Source organism: Budorcas taxicolor, chromosome 18, assembly GCF_023091745.1.
Source record: "Budorcas taxicolor isolate Tak-1 chromosome 18, Takin1.1, whole genome shotgun sequence".
NCBI classification, from domain to species: Eukaryota; Metazoa; Chordata; class Mammalia; order Artiodactyla; family Bovidae; genus Budorcas; species Budorcas taxicolor.
Window position 1 is genome coordinate 35,846,860 of NC_068927.1, and position 23,499 is coordinate 35,870,358.

Here is a 23,499-nt window from a genome sequence, read left to right on the forward strand (position 1 = left end):
ACCTGAGAGCTTCACGGTCAGATGGCTGATAAAAAGGACAAACCCGGGGAACCGGCGGCAGCAGCCCCAGCAGCCCCAGCAGCCCCAGCAGCACCTGGAGCGCAGGAGGCCGAGAAGAAACCAGGGGAGCCCAAGAAAAAGTCAGAGCAGCCCAAAGATGAAGTGGGAACGAGGAAGGGGTGTCGCCGTTACAAGTGGGAATTCAAGGACAGCAATAAAGAGTTCTGGAGTGTGGGGCACGCTGAGGTCAAGCTCATTAGCTTGGTAAGTTGGGCCTGTATCCCTGGGTGGGAGCGGGATGTCCAAAGATGGGAGGAGGGAGAAGGAGTGGGCTCCCTGAGGCTCCTGTGGCCTGAGCCCTTTGCCATGGCTCAAAGGGCATATCTCCTGGCAGGCCTGCCTAATAGGTTCGCTGGTAATGTTCACGGGGACCACTGTACACCCCATCCTGACACTCATCATCACCATGGAGATATCCATCTTCATCTTCTTCATCATTATCTACACCTTCGCCATCCAGAGATACGTGCCCTTCATCCTGTGGCCCATTTCTGTAAGTGAGGGGTGGTGGGGAGTGGCTGAGCCTGGTGTGACATCCGTGCATGTGTCTTGGCACTTGAAAAGTGACTGAACAAAGAGATACGCCTCATCTCTCTTATTGTGTTCCAGGCATGGGCTTAGCACCTTCAGGTGGGGCCAGAGCAGGGGCAGCTGAAGTTAGGTAAAAAAGGCTTCCAAAAAGCTCAGCTTAAGGGTGGAGGGCCCCATCCCTACCTTGTGGTCAAAGGAAGAAGTCTGCTTTCCTGAAGCTTTGCTCTCCTTGGCAGCAAGGGGCGTGTAGCAACCAGTGGTTCCTGCCAACCCCTATGCCAGCACACTTGACTGAAAAGATCACTTCAAAGGTACCCTGTTGCCTGAAATCCAAGAAAGAAATCAGTCATATAAAATGAGAATTAAAAAGAAAAATCACTTGTAAAGTAGCACCAGATCTACAGTGACTGTCCTTGTAAAGGGATGTTAAGTCCAGAAAGATGTTCAGCCCAAAGCAATCATTCACTGGAATGGGACTGAGCTGGGCAAGTTACCACTCCCAGACTCTGTTTCTTCATCTGTAACATGAACACAGTAATAATCTTGTATTAGATTGTTCCTAGAGAGGAAAAATAACGTGCCTGATGTGAAGACTCACGGAGCTGAACCCTTGCCCATTACCTAGGTAATCATAAAACTTACCTACCTAACTTCCAACTAACCCAAGGTCCCTTGTTCATTGCTTGATCACAGCATGTCTCTAGAGTCCTACGCTCACCGTTCTCACTCACTTTATACACAAAATAGGTTCAGAATGGCCAAGCAACTTGCCCCCAGGTAATTCAGGTAGTAAGTGGCAGAAAAAGGATTCAAACCCAGCTTTTTTAGTAGAGTCTGAGTCCCTAACTGCAATCTGTCCTGCCTACTTGTTAAAAGTTTTTAGAGTCTAGTGACCCACAGGTCTGGAGAAAGGAAAAGAGGGCCATAAAGCTCTTGGGAAAGGGATAAGCAGAGGACACATTTCCAGCCAAAGTCCTTGAGAAGATATTGGTAGTTCCCACAAGATGAAAAATCACTGAACCCTGAAAATCCTCCTGCTGTACTTACATAAAACTATTAGTGGGGAAATGTAAACACTATTGATTTAACCGAATGGCTGAGTTGGCAAAAGAAAAAAAAAGGGGAAACGCACAGATGCCAGAAATGGGAAACAGGAGCAGTGATCTAATCAGCTGCTTCAGTGTGGGTGGAGATGGCCCATGAAGTGTTAGCCCAGGAACTCTGAACATGGATTCTCACATATTCTCAAGTTAAGAGATGCGGCCTTGGTCCTAGGCAAAGTGGAGATTTAGAACCAAAAATCCCATACAAGGCCAGCACCCTGCAAAGACTGTACCCTGAGGGAAAAGACAGAGGAGACACCTTTTCCTTACACAGAAGAACAAGAAAGCATACTCATCTCTACCTGAGTTTTCAGTGATGAAAAACCACAAAAGACCTTGAGAACTATGAACCTTGAGCTTACACTTTGTATGTGTGTGTACCTGCTAAGGCACTTCAGTCATGTCTGATTCTGTGTGACTCTATGGACTGCAGCCTGCCAGGCTCCTTGGTTTATGCAATTCTCCAGGCAAGAATACTGGAGTGAGTTGCCATGTCCCCCTCTAGGGGATCTTCCTGATCCAGGGATTGAACCCTCATCTCTTATGTCTCCAGCTTTGGCAGGTGAGTTCTTTACCACTAGCACCACCTGGGTAGCCCTTTGTATAGATTTGGTCTAAGTTTTCCTCCCTTCAGCCTGGAAACCTTCATGAAGTTTAGAAAACACAGTGCCTGGAAACTGGCATAAAAATCAATCCCAATTTGATAGTATTCTGAAGAAATCCATAGGATTCCTGACAAACGAGTGCAAAATCATAATCAAAGCATAAACAAATCTCACAAGACAAGTTACAGGAGTATTCAGTTCAGTTGCCCAGTCATGTCCGACTCTTTGTAACTGCATGGACTGCAACACGCCAGGCCTCCCTGTCCATCACTGACTCCTGGAGCTTACCCAAACTCATGTCCATTGAGTCGGTGATGCCATCCAACCATCTCATCCTCTGTCATCCCCTTCTTCTCTCGCCTTCAATCTTTCCCAGCATCAGGGTCTTTTCCAATGAGTCAGCTCTTCTCATCAGGTGGCCAAAGTGTTGGAGTCTCAGCTTCAGCAGCAGTCCTTTCAATGAACATTCAGGACTGATCTCCTTTAGGATGGACTGGTTGGATCTCCTTGCAGTCTAAGGGACTCTCAAGGGTCTTCTCCAACACCACAGTTCAAAAGCATCAATTCTTCAGTGCTCAGCTTTCTTTATAGTCCAACTCTCACATCCATACATGATCATTGGAAAAACCACAGCCTTGACTAGACGGACCTTTGTTGGCAAAGTAATGTCTCTGCTTTTTAAAATGCTGTCTAGGTTGGTCATAACTTTCCTTCCAAGGTGTAAGCATCTTTTAATTTCAAGGCTGCAGTCACCATCTGCAGTGATTTTGGAGCCCAAGAAAATAAAGTCAGCCACTGTTTCCTTTGTTTCCACATCTAGTTGCCATGAAGTGATGGGACCGGATGCCATGATCTTAGTTTTCTGAATGTTGAACCTTAAGCCAACTTTTTCTCTGTCTTCTTTCACTCTCATCAAGAGGCTCTTTAGTTCTTCTTCACTTTCTGCCATAAGGGTGGTGTCATCTGCATATCTGAGCTTATTGATATTTCACCTGGCAATCTTGAGTCCAGCTTGTGCTTCATCCAGCCCAGCATTTCTCATGATGTACTCTGCCTAGAAGTTAAATAAGCAGGATGACAATATACAGCCTTGACGTACTCCTTTTCCTATTTGGAACCAGTCTGTTGTTCCATGTCCAGTTCTAACTGTTGCTTCCTGACCTGCATACAGATTTCTCAGGAGGCAGGTCAGGTGGTCTCGTATTCCCAACTCTTTCAGAATTTTCCACAGTTTGTTGTGATCCACACAGTCAAAGGCTTTGGCATAGTCAATAAAACAAAAATAGATGTTGTTCTGGAACTCCCTTCCTTTTTCGATGATCCAGCAGATGTTGGCAATTTGATCTCTGGTTCCTCTGCCTTTTCTAAATCCAGCTTGAACATCTGGAAGTTCACGGTTCATGTATTGGTGAAGCCTGGCTTGGAGAATTTTGAGCATTACTTACTAGCGTGTGAGATGAGTGCAATTGTATAGTAGTTTGAGCATTCTTTGGCATTGCCTTTCACTGGGATTGGAATGAAAACGGACCTTTTCCAGTCCTGTGGCTGCTGCTGAGTTTTCCAAATTTGCTGGCATATTGAATGCACCACCTTCACAGCATCATCTGTTAGGGTTTGAAATAGCTCAACCGGAATTCCATCACCTCCACTAGCTTTGTTCGTAGTGATGCTTCCTAAGGCCCACTTGACTTCACATTCCCGGATGTCTGGCTCTAGTTGAGTGATCACACCATCGTGATTATCTGGGTCATTTTTGTACAGTTCTTCTGTGTATTCTTGCCACCTCTTCTTAATATCTTCTGCTTCTGTTAGGTCCATACCATTTCTGTCCTTTATTGAGCCCATTTTGCATGAAATGTTCCCTTGGTATCTCTAATTTTCTTGAAGAGATCTCTAGTCTTTCTCATTCTGTTGTTTTCCTCTATTTCTTTGCATTGATGACTGAGGAAGGCTTTCTTATCTCTTCTTGCTATTCTTTGGAACTCTGCATTCAGATGGGTATATCTTTCCTTTTCTCCTTTGTTTTTCACTTCTCTTCTTTTCACAGCTATTTGTAAGGGCTCCTCAGACAGTCATGTTGCTTTTTTGCATTTCTTTTTCTTGGGGATGGTCTGATTCCTGTCTCCTGTACAATGTCATGAACCTCCATCCGCAGTTCATCAGGCACTCTGTCTATCAGGTCTAGTCCCTTAAATCTATTTCTCACTTCTACTGTATAATCGTAAGGGATTTGATCTAGGTCATACCTGAATGGTCTAGTGGTTTTCCCTACTTTTTTCAATGTAAGTCTGAATTTGGCAATAAGGAGTTCATGATCTGAGCCACAGTCAGGTCCCGGTCTTGTTTTTGCTGACTGTATAGAGCTTCTCCATCTTTGGCTGCAAAGGATATAATCAATCTGATTTCGGTGTTGACCATCTGGTGATGTCCATGTGTAGAGTCTTCTCTTGTGTTGTTGGAAGAGGGTGTTTGCTATTACCAGTGCATTCTCTTGGCAAAACTCTATTACCCTTTGCTCTGCTTCATTCTGTATTCCAAGGTCAAATTTGCCTGTTACTCCAGGTGTTTCTTGACTTCCAACTTTTGCATTCCAGTCCCCTGTAATGAAAAGGGTGTGTGTGGGGGGGCAATCAAAAATGAATTCACCGTTCAGAACTACAAAACTCATGACTAAGAATCAAGACCCAGCAAAAATAACAATGGGAGGATTAGAACCCTTAGAATATGAGATGGTAAAAGAACTGTCTGAAAATAATTTATAATACATTTAAATTATAAAGACATAAATAAAACCTGAAGAAAAGAATAAGACATTAAGAGGTCAGAATAGACAGATTTTTAAAAAAATTATAAGATATAATGTCTAGAGCCTGAACATATGGTTATGGAAATAAAAATGTCAATAAATTGGTTAAAAAATATATTAGACAAAAGCTGGGGAAGGAATGAGCCTAAGAATGTGGGAAAATTACCCAGAATATATTACTGATGGATAAAGAGAGAAAATATGAAGAGAGAAGTTGAAACATAGAATATGGAATGAGAAAGTCCATCATAAACCTAATAGGAATTCCAGAAGAAGACACACAAGAGAATAGAGAATATTCAAAGTGATAGTAACTGAGACCCCTCCAGATTTAATGAGTGACAGCACTAAAAATGGCAGAGTAGGACTTTCCCTGGCGGTCCAGCGACTAAGACTTTGCACTTCCAATGCAGGGGCCGCAGGTTCAATCCCCTGAGATCCCACATGCTATGCAGCCAAAAAAAAAAAAAAAAAGGACAGAATAGGGAATTCCAAATCTCTGTCCTTCTACTAGAGCAATGATTAGGCTCTCAAAAAGTGTCAGAGTCAACTTTTTCAGAACTCTGAAATCTAATTAAACAAAAACAAAATGCTTAATGGAGAAAGAAGTTACTGAATTTGGGTAAGAGAATTTTGTAGCCTTATAACTTAACCTGCCTGCCATCCCTCAATCCCCAGCTTGTCAGTGGACATGAAGATAGCCCACATTCCTGACCATATTCCTTGCTGGTGGCAGAGGGAACAATACAAATCTTGTTCCCAAAGAATTAAGTTGTGTGCTTGACCTATCTGGTGGCTCCCTGAAGGACTGGCCAGGGACTTGCCTTTGTGTCACCTGTTTCAGAGTTTTCTCAAGGCTGAAGTAGCCTCCTAGGTAGCATTTGTTAAAAGCATTTAAAGGCATATGTACTAATCATAGAAACCTGGGGCAAGGTTTTCCAATAAGTAGACAGATCAGAAGTTTGGGAAGGAGATGCATGGGAGAAATAAGAACTTTGAAAAGCCTCCACCTCTACCAGGTAATCTAGGACAGCACATGCCCAGAAAAAAAAAAAAGGAACTAAGCTTTCACCTTTGGCTGACCTTTAGGCTCTGCACAAGCAGCAAGTAAAAAACTAAGAGATCTAAACAGCTTGGAGAGGTATTGAAGGAGTGCCCTAATATAAAGCCAATTTGCAAAGACTTTTTGTTTCCAATATTTAAGGAAATATCCATCAAATAATCTCCTGATTATTAAGCTGATGAAAGACAAAGACATCAGTGGCCACACAAGAGAAAGAATACAATCTTTTAAAACATAGTTTAGGGAAAAACAATAAACATACAAATGACTTAACTCACAACAAACAGCAACAACAAACTCTAGAGAAGAGAGGCAATATGGTTTCCAGAGTAACTATATTATATTCAAAATGCATAGTTTTCAAAGAATTATAAGGCACGCAAAAAAAGTTTGGCCTATTCACAGGAAAAAAATATATATATTAATAGAGACTGCTGTTGAAGAAACCTAGATATTAGTCTTACTAGACAAAGACTTTAAATGAACTGTCTTTAAAACGCTCAAGGAACTAAAGGAAACCAAGAGAACAATCATGAACCAAATATATAATGTCAGTAAAGAGAAGTTTAAAAAGAAACCAGATAGAAACTCTGGAGCTGAAAACTAATATAACTGAAGTGAAAAATTCACTAGAGCTTTTTAAACAACAGATTTGAACAGGCAGAAGAATGAATCAGTGAACCTGAAGACAGGTCAATTGAGACCATTCAGTTTGAGAAACAGAAAAAAGAATGAAGAAAAAATGAACAGAGTCTAACAGACCCATGGGACACCATCAAGCGTACTAACATAGGCAGAGTCCCCAAAGGGGAAAAACAGAGAAAGGGACAGAAAGAATATTCAAAGAAATAATGCCAAAATCTTTCCAAATTTGGTAAAAGATAGGAATCTATGCATCCAAAAGGAGCCAAGTAGGATAAACTCAAAGTGATCCACTCTGAGACACATTATAATCAAACTATCTAAAGATGAAGACAGGATAAAGTCTTGAAAGTTATAAGAGAGAAATAACTCATCTTGTACAAGGGACCCTTAATAAGATTAACAACTAATTTCTCATCAGATACCATGGAGACCTGAGGGAGTGGAATGATGTACTTATAGTCCTTAAAGGGGGGAAGAAAAAAAAAAACTATCCACCAAAAATTCCATCTTTTAAATGTGCTATCTGTTAGGGGTTGGATTATGTACCCCCCAAGTATGGTGATGTCTTAACTCCCAGTTCCTGTGAACATGACCTTATTTGGAAATAAGGTCCTTGCCGATGATCAAATAAAGATGAGGTTATCAGAGTGGACCCTAATCCAATGTGACCAGTGTCTTTGTAAAAGGGAGGAACTTGAACACAGATACAGATACAAACAGAAAGAAGACAATGTGAAGAGACACAGGAAGAAGATAGGAAGACAAGACAAGAAAAGGAATGCCTCAAGCTACAAGAAGCTGGAAGAGAAGCCCAAAACAGATAGTTACTCTAGCATCTTCAGAGGAAGCAGGGCCCTGCATACATCTCTATTTCAGACTTCTGGCCTCCACAGCTGAAACATTAAATTTATGTGGTTCTAAGCCATGCAGGTAGTAGTACACTATTTTCACAATTTCAAGAAATGAATACAATAACCTTCAAATTTGAAGTTGCCCTTCAAAAATTACCATTTAGAAATGAAGGAGAACCTTTAAAAATAAATAAATAAAAATGAAGGAGAAATGATGATATTCCCATGTAAACAAAAATTGATGGAATTTGTTGCTGATATACCTGCTCTACAAGAAACGCTTCAGGCTAAAATGAAAGGACACTAGACAATAATTTGAAGCCATAAAATAACACCAGTAAAGGTAACTACATAGGTAAATATAAAAGCCAGTATTCTTGTATTTGGGGTTTGTAACTCTTCTTTCTTTTCTGATATGATTTGAAAGACAAATGCATAAAACCATTTAAATCTATGTTAATAGACCACCATGTATAAAGATACAATTTGTGACAATAATAATGAGTTTATGTGTACTACTGAAGCTCAGCTGGTTTCAATGCAAATGAGATTGTTATAAATTTAAGATACCAATAATAATTCCAAAGTGACCACTAAGGAATTAACTAAAATATATAGACAGAAAGGAAATAAGAGAATAAAATTGGCACATTTCAAAAATTTAAATACAAAAGAAAGCGATAATGGAGACATTGAGGAACAAAGAAATATGAACTATAGAAAATAAATAGCAAAATTACAGAAATAAGTCATCAGTAATTCTTAAGAGTCCCTTGGACTGCAAGGAGATCCAACCAATCCATCCTAAAGGAGACCAGTCCTGGGTGTTCATTGGAAGGACTGATGCTGAGGCTGAAACTCCAATACTTTGGCCACCTTATGTGAAGAGTTGACTCATTGGAAAAGACCCTGATGCTGGGAAGGACTGGGGGCAGGAGGAGAAGGGGATGACGACAGAGGATGAGATGGCTGGATGGCATCACTGACTTGACGCACATGAGTTTGGGTGAACTCCAGGAGTTGGTGACGGACAGGGAGGCCTGGCGTGCTGCGATTCATGGGGTCGCAAAGAGTCAGACACAACTGAGCGACTGAATTGAACTGAATTACTTTAAGTGTTCATAGATTAAACTCTTCAGTTAAAAAGTAAAGATTATCAGAATATATTAAAAAAAAAAACCATAATTCTCCTATGTGAGGATCACAAGAGAATTCCTTTAAATCCAAAGATACAAATAGGTTGAAAGTGAAAATGGAAAAAGATACTCTATGAAAAGAGTAACCAAAAAAAAAACTGAGTGGCATATTAATATTAGATTTAATGAGAGACATGAATTCTCGAAGAGGGACCAAGAAGAATAAATAAAAATAAAGCCATACCTAGACATGTCATAGAGGCACAGCTGGTCATCAGAGGCAAATGAAAACAAAAATCAAACCAACAGAAAAGACACTTTACCTTAAAACAGAAAGCTCAAACTATTAGACTAACTTCGTATTTTTCAACAGCAACAAAAGTGGCCAAAAAACAATGGAATAATTTCTTTAAGAGACTGAGGTGGAAAGAGTAAAAGACACAATTAGAATGAGGAAAAGGTGTTTCCCTTTCATTGACCCTCACTGAAGGAACTAGTGAAAGACCTCAGGAAGAATGAAATTACACCCCAAAGAAATGTTTGCAGTGTAAAACAGGAACAGTGAACAAAGAACCTAGTAAGCTTGTGGATTGACTTTAAGCATTTTGACCAATGTTGCTTGGTTTTTAAAAACTTATTAATAGCTTTATCGGCGAGAACACTAAACCAAGGTGGAACCAAGTAGCAGCAACACAATAGCATGTAACTCTACAGAGGTGGCATATGATAAATGAAAGTCCTTTATTGGGAGGAGCGGTAGATTTGGTAATAGTATTAACATTAATATATTAAGACATAATATTGTTTTGCTGAAGAATAGAATTCCAGGATATGTGTGTATGTGTGTGTTAAGTTGCTTCAGTAGTGTCCGACTCTTTGCAACCCCATGGACTGTAGCCTTCCAGGTTCCTCTGTCCATGGGATCTCCCAGGCAAGAATACTGGAGTGGATAGCCATTCCCTTCTCCAGGGGATTTTCCCTGACTCAGGGAGAGAACCTGGGTCTCCTACATTGCAGGTCAGATTCTTTACCATTTAAGCCACCAGGGAAGCTGCAGAATTCCAGGATATGTAACCTCCAACCTGTTGAAAAGAAAAGATGAAAAGAGAATCGAGGGAAATGACTCAATAGAAGGTAAAAAGGGGAAAATAAAAAGGAATGTGTTCAGTTCAGTTCAGTCGCTCAGTCGTGTCCGACTCTTTGCGACCCCATGAACCACAGCACGCCAGGCCTCCCTGTCCATCACCAACTCCTGGAGTTTACCCAAACTCATGTCCATCGAGTCAGTGATGCCATCCAGCCGTCTTATCCTCTGTCATCCCCTTTTCCTGCCCCCAGTCCTTCCCAGCATCAGGGTCTTTTCCAATGAGTCAACTCTTTGCATCAGGTGGCCAAAGTATTGGAGTTTCAGCTTCAAAATCAGTCCTTTCAATGAACACCCAGGACTGATCTCCTTTAGGATGGACTGGTTGGCTCTCCTTGCAGTCCAACGGACTCTCAAGAGTCTTCTCCAACACCACAGTTCAAAAGAATCAATTCTTCGGCCCTCAGCCTTCTTCACAGTCCAGCTCTCACATCCATACATGACTACTGGAAAAACCATAGCCTTGACTAGATGGACCTTAGTCGGCAAAGTAATGTCTCTGCTTTTGAATATACTATCTAGGTTGGTCATAACTTTCCTTCCAACGAGTAAGTGTCTTTTAATTTCATGGCTGCAAATATATCTTAAATGATGGCAAATATAAATGGACTATATCATTCATTTAAAAGAGAAAGGACTCTAAGAATAAATTTTTTAAATCCGACAATGTACAAGGCATGTGGAGAAAGGTTGTAAGAGATAGAAAAAAATTAGAGGAAAATACTAACTAAAAAAAAGCTAACGTAACTCTACCATCGTATGAAACAAATTTTATGTTTTAAAAACTAAGTATGTAAAGAGGATTACTACATATAGCAATTCTGAATTTGTATGTACCTAACAATGCCTGTGTGCTCACTCAGTCATATCCGACTCTGCAACCCTATGGACTGTAAGCCCGCCAGACTCCTCTGTCCATGAGATTTTTCTGGCAAGAATACTGGAGGAGGTTGCCATTTCCTCCTGCAAGGGATCTTTCCAACCCAGGGATCAAACCAACACCGTCTTTTGCATTGTCTTCTGCATTGAGACATTATCTTCTGTCTTTAGCACTAAGCCACTGGGAAAGCCCATATACCTAACAATATAGCTCCCTAAATATAAAAGACAAAAATGAACAATTATAACCATAGTGGGAGATTTTAACATGTCTCCGTCAATAATTGATAGCTTGATCCACTGCCGTATATATGAATAGGACATATAGAACCCTACACCCCAGACTAACAGGCTACACATTCTTTTCAAGCGTACTTAGAACAATCACAAAAGTTATCCTCAATGACACCACAAGGCAAAAATAAACAAATAACAAGGAACTGATATGATATAGACCACATTCTCTAACTTCAATGCAATATAATTAGAAATAAATCAGTAAAATTTAAATCTTTATGTATTTGAGGGAAATTTAATGGTTTTCCCAAACACATAGGGATTTAGTTACATATAGTATTAGCAAATACTATCTGTAGAATGCAGTTAAGCAATCCAAATTCAAGTCTGTATACTGAGAAAAGAACAATGAAAATTAACAATTCACATATCTATATCAAGAAGGAGACAAAATAAGATGAACCAAAAAAGAATTATGAAGGCAATGTCAAAGAGCTAAAATTAATGAAATAGGAAACAAAGGTCCATAGTGAGGACTAATAAAATCTAATTCTTTGAAAAGACTAATAAAGGAGATAAACCATAAACCTCAAGAAAAAAAGAGGACAAAGAAAAATATTAGTATAAACAAGAGGTTTTAAAGATCATAGGGAAAATATGAAACTTTACGCCAATAAATTGGAATATAGAGTTAATTTCTCAGAAAAATATATGAAGTATGTCGTGGTTCAGGTGCGGGTTGGAAAAGAATTTCCAGAGATGAGACAGAATAAGAGGGAATAGGGAGGGAGGCGGGAGGGGGGTTCAGGATGGGGATCACGTGTATACCCATGGCGGATTCATGTTGATGTATGGCAAAACCAATACAATATTGTAAAGTAATTAGCCTCCAATTAAAATAAATAAATTTATATATAAATCATATTTTTGATACGCTGCATGCCAAAAAATATCTACCTGTTCTGGGGTAGAGGGAAAAAAACTAATATTCTACCTTATTGTTAGAGTTTAGAGAAGGCTTTTTTGGTTTAGTTTTAAAGGTCAGCGAATTGCCTGTTTCTGAGCATTTGTCAGTTATTCTGTTTCAGAACAGTTCAGAACAATCCAAATGAAAGTGCAGTGCATTTTTACAAACTAAGCGACTCACTCCCAAACCCCTGGTAGTCATCCTCATTCTGGAAGGTCTCTGAGGTCTCTGAGCACAGACCACTCTGTCCTGTAGCACCAGTAGGCGACAGGGAGGGGCCTGTCACAACTTCCTTCCCATGTGGTGCTCTGAGCACAAGGCCTGTGTGTGTGTGTCGCTGGTGTGACAGGCACAGGTATGTGTGTGTGCGTGTTGCTGGTGTGGCAGACCCAGTTGTAGCAGAGACGGGAAACTTGGTCGCCTATCAAATGGATCAATTGTTTGCTTTCTATTTTATATAGGAAACTGTTTTCTAAAGCTAAAATACTTGAATTGTCAGACAATGTAATCTTGGTGTGTATCCGTTTTTGAGTGATCCCGTTGAGCAAGTGTATCAATCCATGAAATGTGAATAAATGGAAAGTAAACAGAAAAATAAAAAATAAATAAAAGATTTAAAAAAATTTATTAGAGTGGGGGATGCTGTTAGAACAGTGGGCCAGCTCAAGGGAGAACCGGCACTGAACAGGAACCCTTAGTCCACTTTTATACCCAGGGTGCAAGGAGTGGGATAGGGGTCTTGCAGGTCATTTGCTGATTGGATGAGGCACGTATACTGGTGGAGTAAGAGGAAGGCAAATACCTTCTCCATGTGTGGGGTAGGAGGGGAGACAGGTTATACTGCTCAGGAGGACCTGAAATCCGTTAATAGTTACAACATGCGGGAGGGAAGGACGATAAGGGTCTTGTTTTTCCGTTCCTGCATTCCGAGACCCTCCTTGGTTTTAGATAAAACCAAGCAGATGCTTTTTAGTCCTTGGGTCACCACAGTGTACAAAAATTGACTCAAAAAGAAATAGAAAAATAGGCTATAAAGCAATTCACCCATGTTTTCACCTGGGACTTATTTCATTTCTTACATTTAAATCTTTTGATTTATGTGGAATCGTTTGGTAGATGGTGTGAACCATGGCTCCAGCTTGGTATCCTGATGGCTCTCCAACTATTTCCCCCTGTCACTCAGTTTATTCATTTACTGAACGGTACACCCTTCCCCTCTGCTGATTTGAAATGGCATTTTTGTTAAATGCTAAAATCCCATGGTGGTCCAGTGGTTAGGAATCCATGCTTCCACTGCAGGGGGCATGGTTTTGATCTTGTCAGAGAACTAAGATCCTGTATGCCACATGCAGCCAAAAATAAATTTTTTTAATCCCATATGCAGTTAATTTCTAGACTTCATATTCAGTTCCACTGGTCTGTCCCTTTTTTCTCTTTAAAAAATGGGGAGGGGGGAGGTTTATAATATATCGTACCATCTGGTAAGGCTTTGATCTTAAAACCAGACCTGATAAAGAAAGTAAACTATAGGCATATATTATTTGAGTATAGCAATAAAAATTCTCAAAAAAACACTAGCAAACTAAATCAAGCAATGCATAAGCAAGGAGTGCACCATGACATCATGGCCAAGCAGGGCATCTGCCAGGAATATAAAGGTGGTTTCATCTCAAAGTTCTGTTAACATATTTCACCGTCTTTTATTTAAAGGAGAAAACCATTTAATCATCTCATAAGCTGCAGAAAAATTATTTAGTAATATTCAACACTACTTTTTGAAAGCCTCTTAGCAAACCAGGAAAAAGGGGAACTTCCTTAACTTAATAATAAATATCTACCCAAGCCTAAAATGAACATCGTATTTCATGGTAAAACATTAGAAGCATTTCCTTAGAGATGCCTTACTATCCCCACTTCCATTCAACATTGTGCTGAAGATCTTAGTACAATATGACAAGAAGAACAAATGGTATATGGATTGGGAAGGAGAAAAAAACTAGCATTACTCACTGATAATATGATTCTCTACACTGAAAATCCAAGAGACTCAAATTACTAGAACTGACTGAGTTCCACAAGGTAATCAGAAACAAAGTGTTCCCCGCAGCAAATAATGAGAAAATGTGGCTTTTCAAAGAAACCATTTAAAGCAGTAACAGAAACTATGGGTGTCTGAGAATAAACCCGTTCAAAGACTGTAAAACTTCATGTGGAGATAACAACATTTTGTTACTGTACATAACCAAAAAAAAAATCTAAGTAAGAGAAGAAATACACCACAGTCACAGATGTGAAGAGTTACTATCATAAAGATGACAATTTCATTCCAAAGCAGTGTCCACATTAAATGAAATTTCAACCTAACAGAGGTTGTTTATGGAACTTTGCAAGATGATTCTAAAATTCTCATGGAAGAATAAAGAGAATTACAAGGATGGACCCACCCAAGGAGATATTAGAGTAAAGCTTTGGTACTAGCTCAGGGGTTGACAAAAAGACTAATCAAATTGTAATGGACTGAATGTATACGTACCCCCAAAATTCTAATGCTGAAATCCTAATCCCCAGTGTGCCTATACTTGCAGATGGGGCCTTCAGAGTGGTAATTAAGATTAAATGAGGGGCTTCCCTGGTGGCTCAGTGGTAAAGAATCTGCCTGCCAATACAGGAGACCCAGGTTTGATCCCTGGTCTGGGAAGATCCCATATGCTGCAGAGCAAATAAGCCTGTGCACAACAGCTATTGATCCTGTGCTCTAAAGCCCATGAGCCACAACTGCTGAGTCCATGTGCTGCAACCGCTGAAGCCCACGTGCCCTAGAGCTCCACAACAGGAGGAGCCATCACAGTGACAGCCGCGCGCCACTAGGGAGAGGAGCCCCCACTCCCTGCAGCTAGAGAATGCAGCAGTGAAGGCTCAGCAGAGCCAAAAATGAACGGCAGTCAGTTCAGTCACTCAGTCGTGTCCGGCTCTTTGCGGCCCCATGAATCGCAGCACGCCAGCCTCCCTGTCCATCACCAACTCCCAGAGTTCACTCAGACTCACGTCCATCGAGTCAGTGATGCCATCCAGCCATCTCATCCTCTGTGGTCCCCTTCTCCTCCTGCCCCCAATCCCTCCCAGCATCAGAGTCTTTTCCAATGAGTCAACTCTTTGCATGAGGTAGCCAAAGTACTGGAGTCTCAGCTTCAGCATCAGTCCTTTCAATAAACACCCAGGGCTGATCTCCTTCAGAATGGACTGGTTGGATCTCCTTGCAGTCCAGGGGACTCTCAAGAGTCTTCTTCAACACCACAGTTCAAAAGCATCAATTCTTCGGCACTCAGCCTTCTTCACAGTCCAACTCTCACATCCATACATGACCACTGAAAAAACCATGGCCTTGACTAGACGGACCTTTGTTGGCAAAGTATAAAACTATTTTTAAAAAATAGGTTAAATGAGATCCTAAGCATGGAGTCCTGATCTGATAGGATTAGTGTTCCTATAAGAAAAGATAACCAAGACCTTGTTCTCTTTCCCTTCCTCTCCCGTGTCCTCTCCCCACTTCCTCTCCACCCCTACCTTGCCCACCACAGAAAGGCCATCTGAGAAAATGGTGAAAAGGCAGCCATCTGCAAACCAGGAAGAGTCCTCACCAGAAACTGACTTTGCTAGCACTTTGATCATAGACTTCTAGCCTCTGGAACTGTAGGAAAATAAATGTCTGATGCTTAAGCCACCCAGTCTGTGGCATTTTGTATATGGCAACATGAGCAGACTAATACAGGTATTTGAAAAAAGAGAGAACCCAGAAATAGACCTATATACATATGGCAACTTGGCATATGACACAGGTGGCATAACACAGCTGAATGGAGTATTTAATAAATGTTCATTCTTGCCTGGGAAATCCCATGGACAGAGGAGCCTGGCAGGCTATAGTCCACGGGATCACAAAGAGTTGGACACAACATGACTGAACACTCACGCACTTGGGACCATGAGAAAAAGAGAAAAACCATGTATATCATTAAAATTAAAACTTTCACAAAAGAAGACATCATAAAAATTTAAAAATAAGCCCATAGAAAAATGGGGCAAGGGATCTGAATAGACAGGAAACCCCAATGTCTAAAACAAGTTTTTAAAAATGCTTCATTAGTAACCAGCGATCTGAAAGGTAAAACAACAAGGGACCATTTCAATTCATCAGATGGGCAAAGAAAAATAAGACTGGTAATCCTAGGCCTTGGCAAGGACATGGGAAACAGGAACCCCTATACGTTTGTGGGCATAAGTGAACACTGACACAGGTCCTTTAGAGAAAAGCTTGACAGCACCTCAACAAGGAAAAAATGTTCATCAGAGGCACAGACAAAAGTGTTCACTGCAGGCACATTTGGCAATAATAATTTCCTAAAAGGCAGAAGTACCCTAGTGTCTCTAGTTTGGTTTATTCATACATCAGCTAAAATTAATGAATTCAGTCTCACTCATCTCAATCTCATCTATTTCTCAAGATGGGTAAATCTCAAAAATTGTTAAGTTTAAAAAGCACATGCTATAAGATACATCTTTTATTGAAATTTAAAACACAAAATACTATATATTTTTAATCAATATATAATATCATGGTAATCCAAGTCTATGCCTGACCAGTAATGCTGAAGAAGCTGAAGTTGAATGGTTATATGAAGACCTACAAGACCGTTCATAACTAACACCCAAAAAAGATATCCTTTTCATTACAGGGAACTGGAATACAAAAGTAGGAAGTCAAGAAACACCTGGAGTAACAGGCAAATTTAGCCTTGGAGTACAGAATGAGCAGGGCAAAAGTAATAGAGTTTTGCCAAGAGAACACACTGGTCATAGCAAACACCCTCTTCCAACAACACGAGAGAAGACTCTACACGTGGACTGTGCCAGATGGTCAACACCAAAATCAGACTGATTATATTTTTTGCAGCCAAAGATGGAGAAGCTCTATGTAATCAGCAAAAACAAGACTGAGAGCTGACTGTGGCTCAGATCATGAACTCTTATTGCCAAATTCAGACTTCAATTGAAAAAAGTAGGGAAAACCACTAGACCATTCAGGTATGACCTAAATCAAATCCCTTACGATTATACAGTAGAAGTGAGAAATAGATTTAAGGGACTAGACCTGATAGAGTGATGAACTCTGGACAGAGGTTGGTGACACTGTACAGGAGACAGGGATCAAGACCATCCCCAAGAAAAAGAAATGCAAAAAAGTAACATGGCTGTCTGAGGAGGCCTTACAAATAGTTATGAAAAGAAAAGTGAAAAAGGAGAAAAGGAAAGATATACCCATCTGAATGCAGAGTTCCAAAGAATAGCAAGAAGAGATAAGAAAGCCTTCCTCAGTGATCAGTGCAAAGAAATAGAGGAAAACAACAGAATGGGAAAGACTAGAGATCTCTTCAAGAAAATTAGAGATACCAAGGGAACATTTCATGCAAAATGGGCTCAATAAAGGACAGAAATGGTATGGACCTAACAGAAGCAGAAGATATTAAGAAGAGGTGGCAAGAATACACAGAAGAACTGTACAAAAACGACCCAGATAATCACGATGGTGTGATCACTCAACTAGAGCCAGACATCCGGGAATGTGAAGTCAAGTGGGCCTTAGGAAGCATCACTACGAACAAAGTTAGTGGAGGTGATGGAATTCCAGTTGAGCTATTTCAAACCCTAACAGATGATGCTGTGAAGGTGGTGCACTCAATATGCCAGCAAATTTGGAAAACTCAGCAGCGGCCACAGAACTGGAAAAGGTCCGTTTTCATTCCAATCCCAGTGAAAGGCAATGCCAAAGAATGCTCAAACTACCACGCAACTGCACTCATCTCACACGCTAGTAAAGTAATGCTCAAAATTCTCCAAGCCAGGCTTCACCAATACATGAACTGTGAAATTCTAGATGTTCAAGCTGGATTTAGAAAAGGCGGAGGAACCAGAGATGAAACTGCCAACATCTGCTGGATCATCGAAAAAACAAGAGAGTTCCAGAACAACATCTATTTCTGCTTTATTGATTATGCTAAAGCCTTTGACTGTGTGGATCACAATAAACTGTGGAAAATTCTGAAAGAGTTGGGAATACGAGACCACCTGACCTGCCTCCTGAGAAATCTGTATGCAGGTCAGGAAGCAACAGTTAGAACTGGACATGGAACAACAGACTGGTTCCAAATAGGAAAAGGAGTACGTCAAGGCTGTATATTGTCACCCTGCTTATTTAACTTATATGCAGAGTACATCATGAGAAATGCTGGGCTGGATGAAGCACAAGCTGGAATCAAGATTGCTGGGAGAAATATCAATAAGCTCAGATATGCAGATGACACCACCCTTATGGCAGAAAGTGAAGAACTAAAGAGCCTCCTGATGAAAGTGAAAGAGGAGAGTGAAAAAGTTGGCTTAAAGCTCAACATTCAGAAAACTAATATCAAAGCATCAGTCCATTACTTCATGGCAACTAGAGAGGGAAACAGAGGAAACAGTGGCTGACTTTATTTTTTTGAGCTCCAAAATCACTGCAGATGGTGATTGCAGCCAAGAAATTAAAAAATGCTTACTCCTTGGAAGGAAAGTTATGACCAACCTAGAGAGCATTTTAAAAAGCAGAGACATTACTTTGTCAACAAAGGTCTGTCTAGTCAAAGCTATGGTTTTTCCAGTAGTCATGTATGGATGTGAGAGTTGGACTATAAAGAAAGCCGAGCACTGAAGAATTGATGCTTTTGAACTGTGGTGTTGGAGAAGACTCTTGAGAGCACCTTGGACTGCAAGGAGATCCAACTAGTCCATCCTAAAGGAGATCAGTCCTGGGTGTTCATTGGAAGGACTGATGCTGAAGCTGAAACTCCAACACTTTGGCCACCTGCTGTGAAGAGCTGACTCATTTGAAAAGACCCTGATGCTGGGAGGGATTGGGGGCAGGAGAAGGGGGCAACAGAGGATGAGATGGCTGGATGGCATCACCGACTCAATGGACATGAGTTTGGGTAAGCTCCATGAGTTGGTGATGGACAAGGAGGCCTGGCGTGCTGCAGTCCATGGGGTCGCAAAGAGTCGGACACAACTGAGCCACTGAACTGAACTGAACTGAATAGAGAAGAAAATACTGCTATACATCTGGGAAGACTACCCGTAGACTTGGAAGTCATGCAAAAGGCAGGGAGAGGTATGGAATGGTAAGACTGGCTCATCCCATGAAGCTTTTTTGTTTAGGGTTTGTTTTTTTTTCTTTTTGTTTTGAGGGCCATGAGGCAAATACTGCAAGACATTAACATCTGTTTAATCTCAGTGGTTCATGGCCGGTGGAGGTGGGAGCAGGGTTGGGCTGTTCTACAATTTTCTGTATGTTTGAAATGTATTAAAATCCTGAACACTGAAGAGGAAAAGAAAAGGCCTGAGACAAGGTGGCCAGGGAAGGGCAACCCACAGAAAATGGCATCAGAGAAATCAAGGGGAAAGATGGCACTGCCCAACTCTGCAGGGTCAGCCACTGCCCACAGGGTTAAAAGGATGCACAAGCTCTGGGCCTCAGGAGTGATGGGGGAGAAAGCCAACTTGCTGTGGCCCAGGTTCGGCCAACTCTGAGTTAAGTCTGGCTGTGCCAGGGAGCCACAGTGGGTGGTAATTGAGGGGAAGACAGCATAGGAGGCAGCCCTTTTGCTCAATCTGGGAACATCTGGACCTTGTCAGTATAGGGTCACGGAAGCAGATATGGAGCAAGGGCAGGACTGCAGCCACAAGGGATAGGAAAGAGGGTGGATGATGAGGAAGTGATCTGGCCTTGCAAAGGCTCAGGGGAAGAGTGGGCAGAGGGTGAAGACGTCGCTGCCAGGCTTCCAGCTGAAGGACCAGAGTCCAACAGAACCTCCTGTGAGCAATGCAGCCCACCCTGGATTCAGAAAGAGGCACTGGCCCCAAGGGTAGAAAGACGTTGTGTATTGCAAATTTATTTAAGTGAGCATTGGAAGTGGGGAAAAGCATAGCTAAAAACATAGCCACCAAAGGTGTGACTTCACAGGATAGTAGCCAAGGCAGCCCATAATGGCAGTTAAGCATCCTGGACTTTGTGTCTCAACTCAGAGTTCAGCAACTCAGAGTCCAGCTGTTTAACTACAGATATGTCCCCCTAACCCGCTATACATTCATCTTCCTATATACCTTCCTATATCATCTGACCCTGGTGGCTCAGGTGGTAAAGACTCTGCCTGCAATGCAAGAGACCATCTACAATGCAGGGGATGGGGTTCGATCCCTGGTTCAATCCCTCATCTCCAGGGAAGATCCCCTGGAGAAGGGCATGGCAACCCACTGTAGTACTCTTGCCTGGGAAATCCCATGGACAGAGGAGCCTGGTGGCCTACAGTCCATGGGGTCTCAGAGTCGGATACCACTGGGCAACTAACACACACACTTTAGATGGGGCAGAAGTTTGGAAACCATTCCCTTTGGCAGAAGCTCGGTCATTTTTAAAACTATTCCCCTTGGCGGAAGCTATATCAGCGGGTGTTGAAGGGGCCTCAGCCCTGTTGAGAGCTGACTTCTCTCTCCCATGCTTTCAGGATCTTCTCAACGACCTGTTTTGCTGTGGCTTCCTCGTGGGGGGCGCGGTCTTCGCTATCAGAAGTCGGCAAACAGTGCCACCAAACTACGTTACCGCTGTGGTGAGTCTTGCACATTGGGCTGTTTATTTGCTCAGAAATCAGCACTTCAGGAGAACAGTTATTTTCCCAGAAGGAAAAGACCCTGTTTTCACAAAATTTTGCCATCCAAGCAAAGTTGGAAAGTAAAGTTGGTGTTTCTCGTGGAAAAGCCATTTAAATAAAGATGGTGTACAGGGAGCCCACCTAGCTAATGGTTTCCTCTTCAAAGCAGCCTGCGGACCCCAGAGCAAAGGGCCCCACCCAGGCCGGGCCTGCAGAGAAAAAGAAAAGGCGCTGCGGCGAGGGACAGAAGGGATGGGGCTCAGCTGAGGAAGCTGAGGCCAGCGGGTGGCGGGGCAAACCAGAAGTCTCTCTGGGATCTGGCAGCTTGAGGGGTCGAGGGAAGGGGTTAAGCAGCAGCGACTGATCATGCAAGTCAGGAAGGAACTCTGACATTTTGAAGGAAAAGCCCCCAAGTAACGAGGATTCTTTTGTTTCCCAGGTCTTTATAGGTGTGGCCGCCCTTTTTGCTTTAGTGGACGTTTGTCTTCAAAAGAAACACTTCAAAGGCAAGAAGGTCAAAAGGAATGTGCTGGTTCCTCCACCACCAAAGGAGCCTGAAAAGCCAAAGCCTGCAGAAAAAACAGGGGAGGCAGGGAAAAAAAAGGAGGCAGGAAAACCAAAGGAACCCAAGGCAAAGCCAGATGCCAAGAAGGGGGAAGCAGACAAGGGCAAGGCAAAGGGGGGCAAGAAGTGAGGCGGAGGCACACGTTGCCACAGGTGGCCGGGCGTCTCACCACAGAACACGTTCCCACTGTCTGGCCTGTCTTCTCTCTAGAATGGTCTTCTTATCCATTTCAACCACCATCTCTGACTGGAAAAGAAATTTCTTCTTAAATGGATTTTGAAAACCTTAAAGTTGACGTAATGGTAATTTTGTTCATTCAGCAGGAGTAGCCAAAAGTTTTGGTATGGAGGGCAAGGCTGGAGGGGGGCCCGGGGATTTGGGGGGGACCAGAAGTGTGGGTGGCACCCACTGTCCACACAGCCAGCCAGAGTGGCCAACGGAAAAGCAGAGACTGGAAAACAAAAGGCTGCATTTTGTTCACAGTGACCTTTTCATGTCACATTTCTATGCATTTCAGGAACAGGGAAAAACAATCAACTCAGCAGGGCCTCTGCCCAGAGAGGAGATAGAAAGCAAGAGGCATTGGCAGAAAGCGGCTAAAACCTCTGGAGGTGGTTTAGCACCCTGGAGGTGGTTCTTGCTTTCCCTGCGTCAAAATAGTATCAGGCAACACAAGATGGTAAAGCAACTATCCTCAAATTAAAAATAGATTTTCAGGAAATCCAGACCAAAAGAAAAATAAGATTGTCAAGGGCAATATAAAAATAACCTGATTTTTTAGGACTTGAAAATATAACGAAAGCGCAAGTGCCTAGAAGGAGATGAAAATGGCAGAGAAGGACCCTGAGCTCATCTCCCACTAAGAATACATCAAACACACATCTACAGGTGGCGCAGTCCTCACTGAAAACAAGCTGGAGACTGGCAAAAAAGAGCCTTCTATAAGCAAAGCTGTAGAATAGATTCACACAGTGCTGGCTGGAAGGAAACAGAAGCAATGAGGCCAGGACCCATACTCCTGGGAGGAGACACAGAAGAGGCAGGAGAGTTACAGGGGCTCAGAGATTCTCCTTGAGGAATGAGCAGTTCAAACCACATATGGGGGCACCCCAACCCTGGGGTCTGATACCAGGAGTCTCTATTGTTCAGTTGCTCAGTTGTGTTTGACTCTTCGTGACTCCATGGCCTGCAGCAGGCCAGGCTTCCCTATCCTTCACCGTCTCCTGGAGTCTGCTCAAATGTATGTCCACTGACTTGGTAATGCCATCCAACCATCTCATCCTCTGTCGCCCCCTTCTCCTCCTACCCTCAACCTTTCCCAGCATCGGGTCTTTCCCAACGGGTTGGCTCTCCGCATCAGGTGGCCAAAGTGTTGGAACTTCAGCTTCAGCATCAGTCCTTCCAGTGAGTGTTCAGGGTTGATTTCCTTTAGGATGGACTGGGAGTCTCCATAGCACGTTAGAAAACTACTGAGACTTCACAGGAAGACTAAGCAGGGGCTTCCTAGGTGGCTCAGTGGTGAAGAATCCGCCTGCCGTGCGGGAGACCTGGGTTAAATCCCTGAGTTGGGAAGATCCCCTCAAGGAGGGCATGGCAACCCACTCCAATATTCTTGCCTGGAGAATCCCATGGACAGAGAAGCCTGGCAGGCTACAGTCCATGGGGCCACAAAGAGTCGCACACGGCGGAAGCAACTGAGCACACGCACGCATGGGAGAAACCTAGACCCCACTGGTGAAGAGCGCACACATGCTCGCTTACTCCTAGGAACAAGGCAAAGGAAGCAGATTTTTTTTTTTAATTTTACTTTACAATACTGTATTGGTTTTGCCATACATCAACGTGAATCCGCCACGGGTGTACACGTGTTCCCAATCCTGAAAGGAAGCAGATTGAAACTGCCCAGAGCTCTAGCTGGTTCCCCACAACTACCTTGTGTGTACCCCCACCCACGATGAGCCCCTACTCCTGCTCCTCTTACTTCAACACTCCTCCTCTCTGGGGTGAAGGTGTCAATATTGGGATGGGAGAGACGGTACCCTTAGAGGGAACCTGAACTTCAGGGCTTCTGCTCTAGAACCTTGGGACCCTCTCCGACCCCCAGTAGGGTGGTGTCAGGCACTGAGCAGAGGAGAAGCACTGGCTTCGAGTGGGCTCTGGCTCTGGCCCCTG

At 42.5% G+C, this 23,499-nt stretch overlaps 1 protein-coding gene across 1 annotated transcript; it reads left to right on the forward strand.

The window, feature by feature from the left end:
* The first annotated feature begins 21 nt into the window (after positions 1–21).
* Positions 22–21,456, forward strand: CMTM2 (CKLF like MARVEL transmembrane domain containing 2). The gene is made up of 4 exons (XM_052656672.1): positions 22–264; positions 395–553; positions 20,619–20,720; positions 21,202–21,456. The coding sequence occupies exons 1-4, from the start codon at positions 22–24 to the stop codon at positions 21,454–21,456; spliced, it is 759 nt and encodes a 252-aa protein (XP_052512632.1).
* Positions 21,457–23,499: the final 2,043 nt, after the last annotated feature.

Coding starts and splice junctions, on each gene's coding strand:
- CMTM2 (XM_052656672.1), top strand. CDS start 22: ATGGCTGATAAAAAGGACAAACCCGGGGAACCGGCGGCAGCAGCCCCA. Junction 265..394: donor AGGTCAAGCTCATTAGCTTG/GTAAGTTGGGCC, acceptor ATCTCCTGGCAG/GCCTGCCTAATAGGTTCGCT. Junction 20,721..21,201: donor CAAACTACGTTACCGCTGTG/GTGAGTCTTGCA, acceptor TTTGTTTCCCAG/GTCTTTATAGGTGTGGCCGC.